Genomic DNA, 14,400 nt, shown 5'->3' on the forward strand with positions numbered 1-14,400 from the left:
ACACCAATGTTCAAATTACTGGTTAAGAAATCATGAATAGAATTTAGACAAGATTTTGATAGCTTCCTAAATCCAAATAAGGAATCATTCAGTGTTTTCTCCTCATGTATCTGGAGGCTGGTTTGTCTTACATATTTCAAATATTTTTTTTTCTTGACAGAGTCAGGCTCTGATCATCTGATACATAGGGGTAGACATCATTGGTTGATACTGTGGGCCAACTTCTTTCATTTATTGACAGATCATTTTAATCATAAAATAAAACACAATTTTCATAAATGTCTCTTTTTCTAGTTTTATTCTACTTGCAGAATTCAGCTATTTTCTAAGAAACATTTAGGCACATTTGTGGACATAAGGGTAATAGAAGGACCACCTGGGAAAGGGTGACAGGAAAAGAGAAGTCAGCAGAGGGAATTTAGAACTGTATAAGGTGTTGGAGCCCTTTTCCTGAAAACTGGAACTGTGCTTAAAGTTGCCTTTTGGCTGTTTGATTCTTGATCTAGAGTTTTTTCCCCCAGTCATACTGAAATTCTTGGTCAAATTTTGTCCCAAAAATGCTGTAGAATGTGTACTGTATGTGGATAGATATATGTACAGAATAGGACTCTTCATCAATCCATGCTGCTTTTCCATCAGTGTCATTTGTACCTCAGTCCCAATCATCCTTATATGGAATTTCATTGATTTCAGTGAAACGCGTTTCCAAGTGAACATGTATTACCACCACAGCTTTAATGTGTCCTGGGTAGACTTGAACTTTCCTTTTCTTAGCTGCTCTTTGTAGCATGGAGAATTCTTTTTCTACAAATAAAGAACTAGCACACCCTTGAGTTTTCCTTCAATTAATGACTTTTGACCTTCCCCACTCTTTTTTTTTTTTTTTAACTAACCTTCACTTGCTTACAGGGCATCTCTGTGACACCCTAAATACATTATCTTCCAGCATATATGAGAGGAAGTTCTTTGGTTCTTAGCAGATTCATGGTTATAAGGCATTTTTGCTTTTCCTCTAGATGGCAAGAGAATAAGCAGAAGCCATAAAGAATAAGAGCATCTAAATACGGTATGGGAACAGTACTTTCTCCTGGTTTCAGCTGGATCCTTTAAACAGATTGCTTTGTTTGAACCTTCTTTCTTTCTTTCTTTCTTTCTTTCTTTCTTTCTTTCTTTCTTTCTTTCTTTCTTTCTTTCTTTCTTTCTTTCTTTCTTTCTTTCTTTCTTTCTTTCTTTCTTTCTTTCTTTCTTTCTTTCTTTCTTCTGCTGAAGGAGACCTCCAAAGTGCTGTCTGTTCAGAAAGAAGCTATACAGTGGCTTATTATCACACAACTCTCTACCAATTCTCCATACTACACTCTCCCCATTTGAGAGAATTTCCCCCACCTTCAAGACATTCTTGACATTCTTTGCAGAGAAAAGGGGTTAAACGTCTGAATTTGGGGGTCACCGTGTTATACAAATTGCAATCTAATCGTTTTTACAAGAACACACGTGTGCTTAAAAAAAGGACCCTGGGCAAGAAAGGCAAGGAGACAGACAGCTTGCTTTGTCCTTTTTCTCCTGAATGTTTCTTGCCATTGTCATATTGCCGTGTCTCTCTCCCCTCTTTGCCTCTGGGAGGGAGAGAATTGGTTTGATAGTTAAATTGGCCCGTAAAGCAGAAGGACTTGGTGCCGTTTCTGTTTGTTTTCCCAAATAAAAGCCCCAGAGGGGTCTCTTTTGCATCGTTGTGGCTTTATTTGAGGAAACTGGCTTTTTCCCATCGCTAGCATGTCAGTTTATCCTCTGAACTTAACCTTACGACAACCAGGACAACAAAAACGTCCAGGGTCCCAGAGCCAGGAAAGGTAAAGAAATTGTATCTCTTTATTGGATCCTTTAAAGTGTGTGTGGGCTAATTCAGAGTCACCAGAAGAAAAGAGGGCAAAAGCTTTCTCCATCTCCACCAGTGCAGCTTTCGTTACTATCCTAGCTAAACTAAAGGCATGTATGCCTCCAGCTGGCAAAAGGGAGCATTATAAATTAGGTGCTGTCTAGAGTTAACTTTTTTCAGAGGGGAGCCTGCTGTAGAAAACCAGTTATTGTTGTGCCCCAGAGTGCTTTTCATACTTATTCTTTTATAAACAATCTCGGAATACTTGTAGATTATTTATTAATAAACTCTTAGCTATGAGTTCATCAAAGGAGTAGATTGCTTTCCTTTCTGATTTATTGTTTCTCGCAAATGTGTTGCACAGCCATAAGTTTTATTAGAACTATGCATTGCAAACAAAAGCAAACAAAAAAAGACTTTTTCCCAACATTGACATGTGCCAAGAGAGAGATACAGTTTTAAAGAATGGCACAACATTATATATTCAATATATAAAGTGTTATATATTTAATGGCATTGGGGGTATTCTGGGAAGTGTCATTGATACTAAACTTCTGTGTTGCTCCTGGAACATGATAGATCCTGGCTCCTGTTCACTATTGTATTTGATGGTGAAAATACAGTGTTTGCTATATTTCAAGTACTTCAACTAAATGGTTTCATCTCTCTTTAACTACACTTGCAATTTTTCTTCCTTCAGTGAAAGAACAGAAATCATTTGTAAAAAAAGTAAATGTCCAATTAGAATTACAAAAATTAGTATGTATTAAAAAAAAAACCCTACATTCTTTCTTTAGTTTACTGCATATAAATGAACTATATGATTACATGAGGGAAGATGTTTAAGATGTGATTCTTGTGTATGACCATACAGAATCAGCTTAGTGGAATTCTTAGTCTAGTGCCTTATCCTTTAGGAGATTTGAATGAGAAATAATTGCAGGAAAGCTGATGCTGTCCTAGTGTTCATATAAGACAGGAGGTTTTTGTTTCAAAACTTACTTTTAGTTTTTGAAATCTTAGAAAAGAGATTTCAAAAAGACATTATTTGATTATATTGATTTGTTTATTTCAAAATTACTATTCTTGGGTATATATATTTTAATAGAGGATTTGAATCAAACTCATTTCATTTGGTTAATACATGCTAATAATGAGAATAAAGAATAGAAAAAATTACTTTTATTTGTGCAAAGAAGCTATTACTGTTTTCCAATCAAAAGGAGGGAAAGGGAGAAAATGCAGGTGATCCTCCAAAAGCTTGGAAGAGAGAAGAGGATATTCTCTCATGTCTGAAAAATTGTAATATTCATTTGTTCCTCAAGAATGAATAAATAAAAACTGTACAAGGTGTGTATGCATCTCGTGATAGGGGGGAGAAAAATAACCCCATTGCTATTCTACCCAGCCAACTACTGTGGTCTGTCTGGATTAGCAAAATTTAAAAGTAACGGAATACTAAAATAGATTTTTACCTGTGAAAATATGTGTGTGTGTGTGTGTGTGTGTGTGTGTGTGTGAATGACTGTTAAATATTATAAGACTATGATTCTCTGGCTAGAGCTCACCTTTATAAAATGAAGTACATTCAACAACAAAGATAAGAAACACAGTAACAAAGCCTCTACCAACTCATTTGATTCTGTTCTGGCTTATTAATATATTTGATTTTTTCAGTTAGTGAGATTTGTTGTTTAAGCACCATTTCAAGAAGAATACAAAGTAGAAGAAATGGATTCCTCCTCCAGATGACTGTGTATTCAACACTCCAGCTATTGAGCAGGCAACATTTGACTTAGTTAAGATGATAACTGTGCTACTTGAAAGGAACTTGGGTGGTAGTGATAGATACAAGAGCTTCTTATCAACTGAAAAGAGACATTGTTGGTAGGAATTCAGATATTTCTGTAGTATTTATGAACAGGAAAAATACTTTAAGTGTGGATTTAACTTTCTCTTCCATAAACTAGTCAGGTGATGTTCGACTAATTTAGGATGAATTGGGATTATGATTCACCTCTCTGTGATCTGTGGAACTGAAGGGGGTGATTGTACCAGTGCTTGAGCCAGTGTAACAATTACTATAACCAGCATTTATGTAACCATAACACTTCACATGAATAGCCTACCCACATGGGCACTGTTATAAGTACTTATTTGAGTGGTTAAATCAGTTTGTCAACTGGCTCTTATTCCCAAGGCTTGCTTTTGCCACAGAACACCATAATAGCTCAAAAGACAAATGAGCAAGTGCCCAAAAATAATACTTTGAAGAAGAGTTATTAGATGAAAGAAATGGCAAACTGCTTTCTCTCTTTCATCTATCCCACAATATCCAGAGCAATGACTTCTCCAGTTCTGTTGCTCTCTAATTCCCCCTTCTTTGCAGACTTCATTTTGCAAAGACATCTCCTGGGGCTGAATCCTACCTTGTATAGATCTGCAGCACATCCCTGTTTTATTTTTTCTGTAGCTATATTGTATATAACTACGATTTTGTTCTGCTTATTTTATCTCTGCCCATTTGTGGATAGCCTTAGTACATTTTATGTATATTTGATGAAATGGGCTCCATCTTATAAAAGTTTATGATACAATAATCCTGTTACTGCAGAGATTGTTGTATTTATTATTGCAGATATTATAGCTACTTCTTCTGAATAATTTTATACATAAATGAGAGGTCTCAGGGTTAACTCTTAGCAGAAAAGTTGAACTGTTTCCATCTGCCAGCACCTTTCAATTTTATTCTTTTCCATCCTGGAACATAGGTGAGGTGCTGATAGAGGAGCCAAGTCTGAGACACAAGAGAAAATGAGCACTTGTAAGTGCTAAAGATCTCATGTCAGAATAAAGCGATTGTGGCAAGCTCCTGTGGACTCAGTTATAGTGTAGACCTCACAATAATAGAACCTTATAAATGGAGATGTAGAACATACCAGTGTTATAAGTGCTTCCAGACTGAAATGCCTCCCTCCTGCCCCCCGCTGGAGATTTTATTGGCATGGCCACTATCGTGTTAGATGTACCTCAGTCAGCATCTACCTGTCTTGTGTGAGGATGAGAGGCATTCTAATACTGTCAGTCATAGGGTTATTAAAGATGCTGTTTTCTGTTTTCCCCTTCTTCTTCTCTTCTTTTTTTTTTGGAGGAAAAAAGAATAAACAATAAAAATGGGAGGTTATTAATGGAGGATAAAATCTGAAACTCTGCTAACATTCTGTGAATGAGAAAGGTAGTTACCTATCTATTATAGGTATTATGAATTAGCTATTCATAGTATTATGAATCCTCTGTATCTTGCCTTCTGATGTTAGTCAGTTTAATATCGGAAATTGTGATGATAGTGGTATTCATCCTAAATGTTGAAAGCATTTAACTGTAATTCTTTCATATTAGAATAAACCAGGCAAAGCAGAAATTCAAAATCAGGACCCTGTATGGAACAATTTATAGCAGCAGCCTACATTCCTGCATTTGTGAAGCTTCTGTCATACCAGTGCTTGCTTTTAAGCCTTCTTGGTGGCTTAAAATAAAAATTTTATTTTATTTTTCTCTTTCATCTGTCTATTCTGTTGAATACTCAAGGCAGTAAAATATGACATACTTTAAGGATAATCTGACTGAGGAATAGTGCCAGCTGGAGTTAAAGAGTAGCATTAAAGTATGCAAAAGAGATCCTGCTGCCCTCCTGAGATGGAGAACCACAGTTCTCATCATCCCTGACCATAGATGCAATTGGCTAAAGATCAATTGACTAAGGATTAGGGATCCAACATATAGAGGGCCATATGTTCCTCATACTAGACACAGAGGCATCTGTATGCTTTATGAGCAACCATGTATGTAACATTTTGGACTTTTTTTTTTTTTTAACAAATTGAATTTTTTCCAGGTTTTGCAGCTGGAATCTGGGGAACATATCTGATAACTCACTATCACATTTCTGATCAGATCATTCCACTTGGGTCAATTTAAGCAGACAGGAAAACATCCTCAGTTCATCAAGATGCTTTTGTCCAGTAGATAAAGAGGCACCCCTACCAGTTGTTTCCCATTTTGAGGGAGTAAAGGGAACCAAGGCTCAGCATTCCTAGAAGTAGGCAGAGAAAGGAATCCAGGCAGCACTAACATAGATGGCTCTGTGTGTATGTATACCTGGCACTATTACTACACATGGTACCTCTGGTTCTTATCAAGCTTCAGTTTTGCAGTTTCCAACCTGTTTGTAAACTTCTTTCTTCTTCAAGTCCCTTTTTTTCTAAGATGATGGGAGTTCTACTCACTTCTTTTTTGCACTATAGATGTCTTTACTTCCTGTTATAGGTTTATAAAGCAAACTGGCTATACTTCTCCCCTCTAAGAGTTAATATTTTAAGAGTTTGTCCAGCGATTCCTGCCTTGAGAAATACAAAGTAATAACACAGCACCCCTGGATTCAGGTTTTGGGAGTTGTGGGAGAGAGATGAGGATTAATTCTTATACTTGATGTTAAAGCTTGTCCAAGAGGTTTGCTTTGGGGGGAGCATTGCTAGGGCCGACTGGTCTTGCTAAATGGTTGCTAAGGCCCTGGCATTGAGGTCCAATGGAGTGGCCCACAGTCACGGTCACGGAGGGAATTACACAGCCACAAAGAAATTGTTATTTTCTGTAATCTGCTCTTTGGAGAGTGACTCGGGGAGATGGACTGGTCCCAGCATGCTGTCGGTGCTGTGATCACAGAAGCGTGTTGGCTCTGGTGAACGGGTAGGGCTCACCTTCTGATCTGGGGGATACCAGTGCTGCTGGTGCTAATCTGCTTTCTCAGCAATTTTGCTCCTCTGACACAACGGTGTTTACTTGTTTGAACATCTCCTGGGACTCTATTTCACCTATTGTGTGGTCTTTATCCTCCCCACCCCCATGGAGCTTTAGCCCAGATTACAGATGGAATTAGGCCTCTGGCTCGGGTGCCCCAGAAAGACTGATATGGGATCAAGGAGCAGAAAGTAACAAAATAACTAGGGGGGGAGTAGTTGCTTTAGGGAGTGGAGGCTGTATTGTCCCATGAAGCGAGAGCCAGTGCACTAGTCTGAAAAGCAGGCGTTCAGTGCTTTGTGTCCAATTCTTATTAGACTGTTAGGGAGGAGGAGAAGGGCTGGGAACATGTGGGCCTTTAGTGGCTGAATGAGCTTCATTGGATGCTGTTGTCTGAATGTTAGTGAGAATTGTGGCAGCCTGGCTTTCTCTTGTAAAGGAGATTTGGGGGGGTGGGGAGAGGACAGATGGGACATGTTGGTTCTCAATTAGGAACATGTATTAATTAATCAGAGAACCCTGTGCCAGACAGACCTTTTAAGGGGACTGCTCAGCTGTCTTTATTCAAAATCCCTTGTTCCTTGACTTCTTTTGTTTTGCATACCCTTTTAGTTTACCCATCTTTTTATAATGTTGCATTCTTGATTTCTGCCTGGGCACATAAATCCTAATATGTAGCCTATTTATGATCTTTCCAGTTTAAAATAATAATAATAATAACAACAACAACAACAACAACAACAACACCAACAAAATCACCATCAGTCAATTACAAAAGGCAGCTTTACTTGGAACAGCTTACATCCTGCGATGGTACCTTTAACATCATCAAACAACATCTGCCTATCTCACACTGCCCAGAGTCGCTTTGTGTGAAACGGGTGGCTATATAAATGTGATGTATAAATAAATAATCAATCAGTCGATCAATCTCAGGTCCTTGGGAAGGACTCGATAGATGGATAAAAATGCCAAATCCAGTCTAAACTGGCTGACTGTGTGACCAACAATAATATAAAAATTGAACATTTTAAATAAATCTTCAAGTTCTGCAACTAACACTGTGCTTCTCTTAATTACACAGTCTTCGAGTTACAACCATTCGTTCAGTGACCATTCAAAGTTATGATGGTGCTGAGCAAAGGGACTTACGACTGGTCCTCAAAATTCTGGCCATTGCAACTCCCTTGTGATCACGTGAACAAAATTTGGGTGCTTGGCAACCAGCTCGCACTTAGACTGATTGCAGCGTCCCTTGGTCACATGATTGCCATTTGCGACCTTTCCTACTGGCTTTCCACAAGCAAAGTCAATGGGGAAGCTGCCAGGGAAGGTTGCAAGTTGCTCGAGTAAGTCTCTCCCCCCGGTCCTTCTTCACTCACATGTACCGTGCCCTCCTTCCCTTGTTCATTTGCACATACCCACCAGCGCCCTCCTTCCCTGAGCCTCCCTGAGCTTGCACACATGCACCCACCAGTGTCCTCCTTCCCTGGGCCTTCCTGCACTTGCACCCACCAATCCGCCTTTCCTGGGCCTCCCTGTGCCCCCCCCCACACTCCCCACCCTCCTTCCCTGGACTCCCCTGCACTCATGCTGTACTGCAGCACCGCCTCCCCCCAACTCGCATGTGGCCAACTTGCATACGACTACACTGCTTAGCAGTGGCAATCCTGGTCCCAATTGTCATCGTAACTCGAGGACTACCTGTACTGTGTGGGGAAAAGCTCTAGAAAATTCTGCATCCTGAGCAGTGGCTGTGAAATCGGTTATTTGTGGAAAAGTAGCCTTTGAGTGAATTACTAGGAATGCTCAATGCTCTTTTTCAATTATATATAGTGGGAGGAAAATGGAAGGGAATTAATGCAATCTGTGTCTTTGTTCCCTTCCAATTTTAGTTGCATTATTTCCTGCAACCATTCTAAAAACAATAGTCATGCAGGATTATATGAAAGAGAAGCTTGCTTAGATCCTTTAAAATTTGAGCACTGTAAGGGTCTGCATAGTTTCCTTAGGAATGTTCAGTTCATGGTATTGGGAAGGAAAAAAAAGCAAATACTGTCATTTCTGTTGACAATATTACATGTAAGAAGTAGGCTGAAGAAAAGAACTTCCTGAGGATATAGCATATTTAGAGTAAAGAGGCTATATACTGTATCTATCCTTGAGCAGAGTGTATGTATTAAAAAAAGTGCATGGGGAGGAGAAAATTTTGGAGAAAATAGACTTCTCTATAGTTGATATTTGATATTATGAGATAAGCTTTCTAAAAATTGTAATGCATCTAAGAACTGTTTCCAAGGAGAAGCATCATCTTGTCTGTTGCTAAGTCAGGGAGAGAACAAGAAACCAAGAATTTTTACATGTTATTTGACTCATTTTTTGTCACCATGTACGTGTTGAGCAAGGGGAACCATAGTTAACTGTGGCTCCGTCACACATGCATTTTTTCAAATACTTGCTATGTTTCTGTTTTATATAATGTAAACTTGTTTCTATGTGTGGTGCATATTGGAATAAGCAAAACAATTCTGCTGAGCTATAGGATGGATTCCACCACTGCTGCCCATGGGCTTCATTAGAAAGTTGCTTTTTAGTTTTAAATTCTTAATTTACAGATCATACTTCCAGCCATAATATGGAATTACAGTGATTGGGTTTCTCCTTGTTGTGTTGATATTGGTAGATAAAAGGGGATGGTTGCTTGCATTTATACCTTGTCCTTAGGACTACTAACACAAGGACAAACATAGCTATAAGTCTTGGAGAATCTAGATGTCTCCAGCATATGCTATATTTCATATAGCAGGTAAATGTTCCTTCAATCTACCAGGGAGGTTTTTTAAATGAGCCCTTATTTGTTGAAAGCTGTACTATCCTTGGTAAAGATTATTTTCTGACTCTGCTGCACAGCATGCTATTCACTGGATAATTGTCCTCCCTGCTACAGAGGCAGCATGTTGTCATGGATAGATGTGGCAGCAGAGAACTCAGAACGTAATATAAATACCCAAAAGAAAGAACTGTACTTCTCACATTTGTGGACTATCAGTTACAATCAATAATACTGTCCCTTGATTCTCTATCTACTGTATCTTCTAAATTTAATAAATCAGCTTAGCTAATATAAATATTTCTTATGCTTGCTCTTCACAAAGGATACGTAAAGCTTGACTAGTGATAGAAGCAGAACTGAGTAATGGCTTTTATAATTTTAAACAGAAAGTGGCTAATGTTTGTTTATCCTGATATGCTTTTGTACAACTAGTGATTGATATTTTTTTACTGGGATCAAACTAATCTGCATTTATTTGGTCCTTTAGCATTTTATTCCACTTGTTTATTGTCACTGAAAATCTATGTGAAGATAAAACCCTAGCTTAATATATGTGATGTATAGCTAGTAAACACTGGAGTTTAATTTTTTGTTTGTTTCTCTCCTCAGTGGGCAGCTGATTACCTGTCTTGGAACAGACTTCCACCGAGGAGCTGGAGTCTTGGATGTTTTCTATGAAACACCTTCAACTTTGCTGTCTTGTGGATATGATACCTACATACGATACTGGGATTTAAGAACAAGCACAAAGTTAGTTTGGGACCTTGCTTCTTTTAAAAAGATTTTAGAAATACTTATTTAACAGCTTTCAAGATGACTTGTTAACAGTCCAGACTAGTCACCAGAACTTTATTTTTTGTACCTTTGAGTCAATATTGACTCCTAGCAACTGCCTGGGCAATATAGTCCCTGTAGTTTTCTTGGCAACATTTTCAGAAGTGGTTTCCCATTGCCTCCTTCCTAGGGCTGAGAGAGAATGACTGGGCCAAGGTCACCCAGCTGGCTTTATGCCTAAGGTGGGACTAGAATTCACTGTCTCCCTTTTTCTAGCCTGGTGCCTTAGCCACTACAAACTGGCTCTCATCACAAGAACTGGCAAATAGTATCTAGTAAAAAATATTTTTACATTATCTCATGGTATTTTCTCTACCATCAATCTCCCAGGGAATGTGTGAAGAAATGGGAAGAACCACATGACAGTGCCCTATATTGTATTAGAAGCAATGGAAATCATATGATTGCAAGTGGCTCTTCTTATTATGGAGTGGTACGTCTTTGGGACAAACGGCAAACCAGATGCTTGCAGGTGAGGCATCATCACAGTGTTCCCAAAAGATGATTATAAAGAGAACAATACTTAAATTGCCTTACAGAGAATAAGTGTGGAAATCTGTTCTTCTGTTTACGGCCACAGTAGGGACCAGAAAATTCATCGTTAAGCAGTGCAGTCATTAAGTGAGGCATCATGTGACCGCACCTGATTTTACAATATTTTTTGAGGCAATCACTAAGCAAATTACCGTGGTCATTAAGTGAATCATATGGCCATTAAGCAAATCACACTATCATTAAGTGAATCACATGGTTCACAATTGATTTTGCTGGTCAGAAGCTGGCTGGCAAGGTCACAAACGGCGATCGTGTGACCCCAGGATGCTGCAACCATCGTAAATACATGCCGGTTGCCAGGTGCCTGAATTTTGATCACGTTACTGCAGGGACACTGCGATGGTCATAAGTGCGAGGACTGGTCATAAGGCACTTTTTTCAGTGCCATCATAACTTTGAATGATCACTAAACAAATGGTCGTAAATTGAGGAATACCTGTAAACATAATGGATAGAATGGTAGATTTGGACAAAGGAGATACAAGTTTAAGCATTTGCTAACATGAATAATGAACCTTTGTATGTGGCATTGGGATAATGTACAGGTAGTCCTCGACTTATGATGGCAGTTGGAACTGGAATTTCTGTCACTAAGCGATGTGGTTGTAAGGCGCAACTGCATCCCTTAGCTATAGCAATCCCTGCGGTCCCGATTGCTGTCATTAACTGAATTCCACAGTCATTAGGCAACTTCCTGCCAGCTTCCCACAACCAAGTCAGTGGGGAAACTGGCAGGAAGTTAGAAGTCCCAGGTGGCTTGCAATCAAGCCAGCAGGCAGGTAGATGGCTGCTGCTGGGTGGGGGAGGGTACAAGGGTGTGAGGGAGGTGCTACGAGGCTCGGGAAGAGTGCGCAGGGGTGAGGGAGACATGGTGAGGCTCAGGGAGGGTGTGCAAGAGTGCAAGGGAGGCATGGCAAGTCTTGGGGTGGGTGTGTGTGGGTGCGCAGGGATGTGAGGGAGGCATGGTAAGGTTCAGGGAAGACACATCAGGGTACAAGGGAGGTGCAGAAAGGCTCAGGGAGGGTGTGGGGGTGAAAGGGAGGTGGGGTGCAGTGCATGGGGATGCACAAGTGGCAGGGAGGGCTCAGGGAGGGTCTGTGGGGATGCGCGAGCGGTGGGGAGGCTCAGGGAAGCTGTGTGATGGTGCAAGGAAGGTGTGGCGAGGCTCAGGGAGGGAGTGTGGGTGTGTGCAAGGGTGCAAGGGAGACGTGAGGCTCAGGGATGATGCACAGGGGTGTAAGGGAGGTGCGGTGAGGCTTGGGGAGGGGGTGCAAGGGTGCACGAATGGTGGGGAGGTGCAGCAAGGCTGGGGGAGAGCGTGGGGGGTTGTGCACAAATGGAAGCTTGGGGAGAGTGCGTGAGGGTATGAGGGAGGCTCAGGGAGGGTACACAAGGGTGCAAGGGAGGCACAGTGAGGCTCGTGGATGGCACGCAAGGGTGCAAGGGCATGCATGAGGGTGCAAGGGAAATGCAGCAAGGCTCAAGGAGGGTGCATGGCACAAGTGCAGAAGGGCTGGAGGAGGGTGCATGGGTGGGGGAGACTTACCCTAGTTACTTGCAACCTTCCCTGCTGGTTTCCCCATTGACTTTCTGGGGAAGCTGGCAGGGAAGGTTGCAAATGGTGATCACATGATCACAGGGCGCTGCAACCAGTTGTAAGTGCGAGCCAGTTGCCAAGTGCCTGGATCGCAATCACGTGACCGTGGGGGTGCTGGAATGGTTGGAACTGTTGTAACTCTGAATGGTCACTGAACAAATGGTCTTAAGTTGAGGGCTACCTGTAAACAGTGTATAATTACCCAGTGTAGCTCCAGAAATATTAGTAAAGATATTCTTTAGAGTTATGATTGCTCTTGCTTTGAGCTAATCTTGTTCAAGAAATGGATAGTAGTACCTTTTGTCTGCTGCCTTAGCCCAGTTCTAGTATTTCTTTGCAATAGATGTAAATTTACAAAAAATTTGCAAATTTGCAATAGATGCAAGTTTTCAAAATTGAATTGTGAAGATGCTACATGATTGTCATTTTGTCACTGATCCTTACTATTAAAATTTTAAAATAACTTATCTAGAAGTATATTTCTTACTGCTTTGCAGAGCTTCTCCTTGTCATCGCCTATCAGCAGTCCTGTATATTGTCTACGTTTCAGCACCACCCATCTCTATGCGACCCTGGCATCAGCACTGTATGTCCTTGATTTCACTACCTCCTGACACTGATATGCTTGGACTTCAGACTTGATAGTCAGCTCAGGGAGCACAAAGAAAGTATAACATCCTTGAGACAATAAACAACCAGTGGTAAAGAAGACCCCATTTCTGCCTTCTGGTGTCAATAAAATCTAATGTATCCTTCCAACCCAATATTTTGTACGCTTTTGGTTTTGGTTACCTTTCTTATTCCGAGAAAGGCATAATTCAGTAAGTCTTAGGATGTGCATATTCTTTGGTACCAGCATAGTTTGGGCTTCTGAATGTTGCATGTTCAATATATTTCATTGTGATAATTTAATTGAGGAGGAAGCAACTATATCTGGACACTGAAGTAGGGTGGTAATATTTTACTTCTGCTTCACTGACATCCATAACTTTTTCATGAATAAATATTGGGCTATAAGATGGAATGCTTAGTTGGCTCTCTGTAAATTAAATCAAGTATAAATATTGTTGTTTGGCACCATATAAGAACTGTTTTATTGGATCGATGCTGTCAGGCCAGTGTGTTGAATAAATTATTAAAATAGCATACAAAAAGTGTCTTTGATTTCAAAAAGTAATTGATTAGTGGCAGTGCATTTGACTTGATGCCTTTTATTCAGTACCGTGATTTACTTCACCACAAGTCAGGCAATTCTGAAATAATGGAATTTTATTGATGAGCCGGGAAATGCCTATCTATGACATACATGGCAAGCTGAGAATAAATATTCCTGAAAAATTATCAGAGTCATAAAGATAATGGATGATTTCTCTTTCCCTAATATTTGAAAAAAACATCTAGTCATGCATAATTCTGAGAGAAGATGCAAAAACATAGGGTAGTATACTGGCCTCTGTCATCACTCTCACCAAACACCTGTATTTATAAATGGAATATCCTGAATACTAATACTTCTTGTTTTCTGTAAAGACTTACAGTATTTCTGAACTATGTACTCCCCTTCTTATACATATGAGTTTAAATAGGATACTACAGAGGTAGGACTATCATCAAATAAGAAATGATCGGAGAATTCAAAGGTTTCCAGAAACATTAAAAATAATGTATCAGGAAAATAAGAAACACAATTTGGAGATATGTGAATGGAAAAGGTATTGGCTGGCCAAAACAGCCAACAGGAACAGGAACGTTCTCCACTTGTGTTTTGTTGAAGTCTTACTTTTTATCCTAATTGCCATTATCAAATTGTTAAACAGCGAATTCTGTGTAAGATAGAAATGTATTCTATTTGTAGAATTGAGTGAAAAAGTGTCTGAAGCACAGGCACTCACTCACTCACTCACTCATTCA

The 14,400-nt window shown here is 39.8% G+C and overlaps 1 protein-coding gene across 1 annotated transcript in view; it reads left to right on the forward strand.

Moving 5' to 3' along the window:
• Window positions 1-13,643, forward strand: part of FBXW4 (F-box and WD repeat domain containing 4) — a 96,416-nt gene extending 82,773 nt beyond the window's left edge. The window contains exons 7-9 of the mRNA XM_007425943.3: window positions 10,113-10,253; window positions 10,668-10,809; window positions 12,987-13,643. Of these exons, the coding sequence (XP_007426005.1) occupies window positions 10,113-10,253; window positions 10,668-10,809; window positions 12,987-13,103 (400 nt within the window). The 3' untranslated portion in view covers window positions 13,104-13,643. The remainder of the gene's footprint in view (window positions 1-10,112; window positions 10,254-10,667; window positions 10,810-12,986) is intronic.
• Window positions 13,644-14,400: the final 757 nt, after the last annotated feature.

Source organism: Python bivittatus, unplaced genomic scaffold, assembly GCF_059951505.1.
Source record: "Python bivittatus isolate LINGU-HERP-01145 unplaced genomic scaffold, Pbiv_v1 ctg000980_np1212, whole genome shotgun sequence".
NCBI lineage: Eukaryota > Metazoa > Chordata > Lepidosauria > Squamata > Pythonidae > Python > Python bivittatus.